Raw genomic sequence first — 7497 nt, 5'->3', positions numbered from 1 at the left:
TATTATAGAATTTCACCTTACAAGCTAGCTTACATATAAAACAAAGTTACTCTTTGCCTACCTGTCCTAAGATGAACTGTTGCACCAACACTTTTTTAGTATATACTTAAAACAAAAAAGTTCTCTTCACATGAGGTTAGAAACATGCAGTTCCCAGAGAAGAAAATTAGCCACGAAGTACAAAGGTCTTGTTCCAGCAGATTTACCACCAGAAATAGGCTATGGATAGGTAACTCTTACCAAGTCCCTGACCTAAGCAGTACTACAGGAAGTTACAGCGTTGACCAAAAGAACACACAGGTTTCTCATTAAACTTTGTTTTAATGGGTCTCAAAATTCTGTGACAGATTTTTGGTCAAGTTGTTTCCATTAAAAAGTACTGATTTTAAAAACTAATAACTTAAAACTGCCACACACACAAAAGAAACAAATGGTCCACAAAACATTCTCCTTTCCTTCTGAAGGTTTTACGATGCATTGTTATCATTAACCAGTCTTTTACTATTAAACTTAAATGGCCAATTGAGACAAACAGTTCTGAGACCGTTCTTCCACCACTGATTAAGAATGGGGTGGCAGGTATTGGGGATAATATTCATTTAGCCTTCTGAGCTTTCTGGGCGGACTTGGTGACCTTGCCAGCTCCAGCTGCCTTCTTGTCCACTGCCTTGATGACACCCACAGCAACTGTCTGTCTCATGTCACGGACAGCAAAACGGCCTAGGAAAACAAATACCGTATCATTAGAAACACTTGGTACACGTACACAGCATTTACTGTCCATCTATCAGTATTTCTAATTACTGAAAAGACTTCCTTACCCAGAGGAGGATAATCAGAGAAGCTCTCAACACACATGGGCTTGCCAGGAACCATGTCAACAATGGCAGCATCACCGGATTTCAAGAACTTGGGGCCATCTTCCAGCTTTTTCCCAGAACGACGGTCAATCTTCTCCTTCAGTTCAGCAAACTTGCAAGCAATGTGAGCTGTGTGACAATCCAGCACAGGTGCATACCCAGCACTGATCTGGCCTGGATGGTTCAAGATAATCACCTTGGAAAGAAGACTTACATTTAGTGACTCTCAAAAGACAGTTAAGACTCTTGGCACAGAACAAAAAAAGGTGTCACTTAAAACTTACCTGAGCTGTGAAGCCAGCTGCTTCCATTGGTGGATCATTTTTGCTGTCACCAGCCACATTGCCGCGACGAACATCCTTGACAGATACGTTCTTGACGTTGAAGCCCACGTTGTCCCCAGGTAGGGCTTCACTCAAAGCTTCATGGTGCATCTCAACGGACTTGACTTCAGTTGTAACATTGACTGGAGCAAAGGTGACCACCATGCCAGGTTTGAGAACACCAGTCTCCACTCGACCCACAGGGACAGTACCAATACCTAAGAAGTTTACAGTACAACGTCAACCATCACATGACAGCAGAAAATAGTGAAGTAACCCAACCCATTCAAGATCCCATGATAAACTTACCACCAATCTTGTAGACATCCTGGAGGGGCAGACGCAAGGGCTTGTCAGTTGGCCGAGTTGGTGGCAGGATGCAATCCAGAGCCTCAAGCAGCGTGGTTCCACTGGCATTGCCATCTTTACGGGTGACTTTCCATCCCTTGAACCAAGGCATCTAGAAGAACACGATTATCAATTAGTATTACCATTAAACTTGCCCCTTCCAGAACTTAACAGTCTTGAAAACTGTCGTGAAAAATTGCACTTACGTTAGCACTTGGCTCCAGCATGTTGTCACCATTCCAGCCAGAAATTGGCACAAATGCTACGGTGTCAGGGTTGTAGCCAATTTTCTTAATGTAGGTGCTGACTTCCTTAACAATTTCCTCATATCTCTTCTGGCTGTAGGGTGGCTCAGTGGAATCCATCTTGTTAACGCCAACAATTAGCTGTTTCACACCCAGAGTGTAAGCCAGAAGGGCATGCTCACGGGTCTGCCCATTCTTGGAGATACCTGCTTCAAATTCACCAACACCAGCAGCCACAATCAGGACAGCACAGTCAGCCTTTGAGAGAAAATAAGGCCATATCCTGTTAAACAAAAGCTCTTCAAAGGACAAACCCATGGTTTTGCCAGTTGACAGGCCCAAAGTTACTTTCAGAAGTTTTTAATTCTACAAACCTGAGATGTGCCTGTAATCATGTTTTTGATAAAGTCTCTGTGTCCTGGGGCATCAATGATGGTCACGTAGTACTTGCTAGTCTCGAATTTCCACAAGGAGATATCAATGGTGATACCACGCTCACGTTCTGCCTTCAGCTTGTCCAAGACCCAGGCATACTTGAAGGAGCCCTTTCCCATCTGGAAGGATTAAGAACGGTTACTTGGTAACTAAGACATGATCAAATCCCAGCTTGAAATTCCTTACTGCCACTTATTTGGAAAAACTACTAGTTTCCAACGAGAAAAGTTCGGCGTCTTTACCATACTCTCAGAACGTGGTTTCAAACACAAATTACTTAGCAGCCAACGCTGGAATTTACCCTAATTAGACCTAAACTAGTGGTCAGTTTTAGGAAAACTACCACTTAGTGTACCTAATGCACTTAAGCTGGCAAGCTTCTTAGTTTAACCATCTGTTTTACTTTACCCACCTCGGCAGCCTCCTTCTCGAACTTTTCGATGGTTCTCTTGTCGATGCCACCACATTTGTAGATCAAATGGCCGGTGGTGGTAGACTTGCCCGAATCTACGTGTCCGATGACCACGATGTTGATGTGAGTCTTCTCCTTTCCCATTTTGGCTTAGATTTAGCGGTGGTTTTCACGACACCTAAATTGGGGGGAAAAAACCCACTTTTAAAGTCCCGTCCCGGAAGCTGGTGAACAAGCCACGACCCGAAGTCCGACGGCAAATTCCAAGGCGCATTCCCGCCGGCGCCGGCCGCGCCCGGCCCGGACCCCCCCCAGCTGCGCGTCCCGAGTCCGCGCAGCAGCCCGGCCCGTCCCTTTGTGCGCACCCCCGGCCCCGGCCGCCGCCTCCATCTTGGGCCCCGCGGCCCGAGCGGCCATCTTTCCGCGCACGCGAGCGGCGGGCGGGGCTGGGCCTCGGCTCCCGGGTGGCGGCGCGGAGCCGCCTCGCCCCGCCGAGGCCGCGCCCGCCATGTGCGCGACGAGGCCCGAGCCGCCGGGCGGAGAAGCCCGCCCCGTCAGAGCCGCCGGCCCGGTCCTGGGAAGCCCGCGGAGCGAGAACCCGCGCGGGATCCAGCCAAGCCTCCGCCCGCGCACGAGGGACGCGAGCCCGGGGAGCCGAGGCCTCGAACCCTCCCGCCCCTCACAAGCCGAAATTCGGGGTCGGGAATTCGGAGGGGAGCCCGGCGGCGCGGAGACGGAGGAAACCACGCGGGAAGCAGAAGGAGTGAAACCGCCCCAGAGGCCGCGCCCGCGGACCCGCGCCCCGCACCCACCTGTGTCCTGGCGGCAAACCCGTTGCGAAAAAGACCGTTCACGGGGCCCACGGCGCTTATATATGGCCCTCCCCCACCCTCGGGAAAGGGGCGGAGCCAGCACACGACACCACTTCCCGGCGTGCCCCGCGCCAACTCCACAGGCACCCGCTCAGTCGCCGTCCCCTCCCCCCCTTCCTGGGGACTGTGGGCGATGTGCGCTCAGCGCACTGAGGAGCATGCGGCGCCTAGCGCATGCTCCTCTCGACCCGGAGAATGACGACAGCGCGTGGGTGGGGGGCGGGGACGAGCGCGCCCTGGGTTCTAGGTTAGTGGGAGTTTGTCGACGGTCCCTGGGATTCCCCGAGGCTGAGGCGCGTCCTCCTTTTGTATGAATTACTCCCCGCACGGCGGGGGGTGGGGACGTCCAGAATCTTCCCCAGTCCAATCCCGGTTTAACTGCAAAGGTGGACAGGGATTGTAGGGTCCCTTAACCCCGCAGCAGGTCTCACTTACTCAGCCTTGCCCTCCCGCAGGTCGGGGACTAGCCCTGAGTCGCTTCCTCTGCGGGGCCAGCTGCCCTCACTCTGCCCCCCGCGCCCCTTCAGAGGGAGCGGGGCCCGCGCCCGGGGACCCGGCGGAGGGGCCGCCTTCAGGCCGGGGAATCCGCGAGGTCTTCGGCCTGGCGGCCGGGAGTCCGACTCATATGCTGCTGCGCTGGCCTCCTGGCTTTTACCTGCAAAGGTTTTCCCCAAGTCCCTTCACCCCATGTGCTACTCCAGATGTCCAGCTTTTCGTTCAGCATAGACTTAAATCCCGCAGTTCGCTGTACGTCTAACTTTAGTTCCATTGCGTTAGGGAGACCCTGAGTGTGTGCCTACCGTCCCGGTACATCTTTTCCAGTGTACACTCATTTGATGGCAAGCATGAAACACCTAAAAAGAATGTTTCAAATTCAGTCTTTCCACATGATCTCACGTGGAGACTAAGACCTACAGCACCGGGAGGCTTATCCACCCAGTTAACTATCCCAGCACTTGCTGTGAAATCACTGCTTCACAAAAATGGCCTCTCCCGGTTCAATAGATGGCTTCATTTTCTGTGGTCCTGTTGATTCCAAGTGTATTTTAGGCATCAACGTAGGGCAAGACTGAATGAGGCCTTTTTAATTGGCAATCAGGGCAGACTCTCAGAAACACCCCTGAAGAAAGAAGAAACTTTATATTTAATGAGCTAATTACTAGATCATTATGTCTTTCTCCACGTGTGGATCACCACCACAAATTTTCGAGCCAATCTACTAACAAATGTTTGAGAACCTACTATGTGTCCAGGTCTAAGTGTGCAAAAGAAGTTTCCCTTTTGGAGAGGAACCACAAACAAATTGGAAGAAGAAAACTAATATATAAAACAATTGGGAAGCAGTCAAAAGCAAATTGGTATGGTGCTTATTTACCTTCATGGTAGAACACAGTCCTTCCAGTACAAGCTTTGAGTTACTTCTCACGATCCAAATGCTTTTTCTTTATTTTTTTTTTTCATTTATTTAAACGAAATAAAGTCTTTTGAAATAACCTTACTATATCTTTTTTTACCATTCTTTGTAGATATAAACTTACAAAAATCAGGTTTTTTCTTTCCTCATTAGGTTTGTAGCTTTCTTGTTTAAACTTTGAGATAGTTTTCATGAAAGTAACCAGTTCATATAAAGTTTCTCTAGAAATGCACATAACTAATCTTTTCTTAGCAACAAAAGCCTTTTCTATACTATCAATATTTCTAGTTTTTTTCTTTCACAAATTATTTGTTCACAATGCATTTCCTAGTGCCTTTGCCCAATCATATACATGTGGAATTAAATTATCTTGATTTGCTAGTCCATGTTTGTAATAAGATAAAATTGTAAGAAGTACCAGTGAAAATCAATCACTAACAATAGAACATGCAAGTACCTCTGCTCTTGTTTATTACCTTGGAAATATTAATTAATGGCTAGTCTCTTTGGAACTAGATTCCCACAATCAGCCACATTTGTGTATCACAATATTAAGTATGTAATTTCAGATTAAGAGGGTGCCACTCTAGATTTATTATCTTCCGTGGTTCTTTACCATGCTTTCTTTCTATAAGCCTCAAATGGTTTAGGTTTGTACAGTGTTGAGGATAATACTAACAGGACTGGTTAAAATTTGAAAACGTCAAAACATGGTTATCTAGTGATTCAAGGGAAGGAAGCAAAGACGGAAAAAACCAAAATTTGAATATTTCAAAGTTTTACATGGAATCCAGGATTGCCGTTAACATCTAATTTAAGGAAGAAAACTCAAAATGAAAGTGGTGGTTGGTAAAAGGGGAAAGCATCGAATATAATTTCAGTTTAGAAAAATAAAAGTGAGAAAAGTGATCTGTCAAATACGCACAACTCATTAAAAGTTGTCCTCAAGGCCCTATGGTTACAGACACTTGTGTACACTTTATAAATACCTTATAGAGAATCCTTTTAAAAAGTGGTATCTACGCAACAGCAAAATTCTACTTTAGTCCTTGACTGATACGTAAATTACTCCTGGGCACCACTGACTGGGCGCTCGTACTCAGGCTGCGACAATGGCCGAGACTTCTGGGGTGGGGAGGGACCTCGCGCCACACGGTGAGCGAGGTCTAGAAGCGGACACGAGCCCTTCCCGGGCAGAGCTCACATTTCCGCGGCCGGGAAGCCCGGGGCGCACCAGGCGGCGGGAAGGCGGGTCGAGGCGGAGCCTGCGGTGAGGTCGACCCGGCCATCCCTTCCGCACGCTCGCGCCTCTAGCGCTCGAACACCCGCTTGCCGGCGAGGGCCGGGATCCGCTCCGCGAGGGCCGTGGTCGCCCCGCCCCGCCCCCTCCGAGAGGTCACACCCCTCGGTCCTCCGACGGCTGCAGGAAGCGCCCGGGAGGGGCCGAGAACCCCACGTGGCTCGGGGCGGGGGACGGCGGACGGCTGTCGTCACCGTGGCGTGGCCTCTAACAGACTGTAGCAAATACTACTCTTCTTTTTTCAAAGCCCTTTTTCCCATACCCTGTGTTCTGATCGTAGTGTATTTTCTCCCATGACTTTACAGCAGTTACAGTATGCCTTTTACTAGCTTCGGTGTTAAGCCGGTAACAGTAACATTGTTGAGACTTGTCAATGTGTTTTGGGGTCATAATCTAAGGTCATATTTTGCTTAAGATTTTCCTTAAAGTTGCTCATACCATTTAGAGTAGCAAACGGTTAAAATACAGTGTAGTGAACTTCTTCGCGACCCCTTTTAGGGAAAAAAAAAGGATTTGGGTCATAATCAAATAAACCCTTGCTTAGTAACAGGGTGAACAGCAATAGTTCTTTAATACTTGTAGGTAACTGATCCACCAAGCATCTTTCAGTGTTGGCTAATCACTCTGCTTTGGGCCTAATTCAAAGCAGCTTTAAGTAATTACATTTTCTATGGCTTGCCATATTTTCATCTTGCCTCTACCAATTGAAAATGATTTTTAAAAGGGTATTTTAGAAAATGATTAAGCGAGGGTATCATTTGGATTGAGAACCCAAGTGAAATGGGACTTCAGTGTGCCAGGCACTATTCTAATATTTGCAGTATTTAATGTGATTCCAGCACCCACATTTTACAGATGGAAAACCTGCAGGCAACCGATAGTTTATGCATAAAAAACAAATGCAGACACATATTCTTTTTTAAAGATGCACTTTTTTTTTGCACAAAAGTGGTGAAATAAAATATATACCCTTGCTTTTTTTCTCTTAATACATACTGGAGCTCTTGTCTGTAAGTACATTACAGCCCAGCAGAGCAGTACTGAAGCCTAAATAATCTGACCAGGGGGCTAGGCCTAACTTTTACCAGCAGGTCTAGGCAGCCTGGTCTAATGGAAATAGCAGTGGTGTTGGAGTCAAAGAATAATGACTCAGTCCACTCTGCTGCTCACAGATCTGCGGTGGTCAGCGTTCTTGGCTTCTCAGTGCACCTGTTACGTGGTTGTGCGCATGACCCCTACTTAGCACCCACCTCACTATTCTAATATGCAACAGCATGGAAAGATATGG

The 7497-nt window shown here is 47.8% G+C and overlaps 1 protein-coding gene across 1 annotated transcript; it reads right to left on the bottom strand.

Annotated features, from left to right (window-relative positions):
• Positions 1–301: 301 nt before the first annotated feature.
• LOC105099805 (elongation factor 1-alpha 1) lies at positions 302–3538 on the bottom strand. The gene is made up of 8 exons (XM_010992691.3): positions 3436–3538; positions 2624–2801; positions 2151–2330; positions 1738–2034; positions 1493–1643; positions 1145–1401; positions 822–1056; positions 302–720 (listed from the first exon to the last, which is right to left on the bottom strand). Exons 2-8 carry the CDS (start codon positions 2765–2767, stop codon positions 596–598), a joined length of 1389 nt encoding a protein of 462 aa, XP_010990993.2. The 5' UTR covers positions 2768–2801; positions 3436–3538; the 3' UTR covers positions 302–595.
• Between the last annotated feature and the right edge of the window lie 3959 nt (positions 3539–7497).

This window comes from Camelus dromedarius, chromosome 24 (assembly GCF_036321535.1).
Source record: "Camelus dromedarius isolate mCamDro1 chromosome 24, mCamDro1.pat, whole genome shotgun sequence".
Lineage (NCBI taxonomy): Eukaryota > Metazoa > Chordata > Mammalia > Artiodactyla > Camelidae > Camelus > Camelus dromedarius.
The sequence above is the reverse complement of the archived record's forward strand: the minus strand, read 5'-3'. Positions and strand labels throughout refer to the sequence as shown.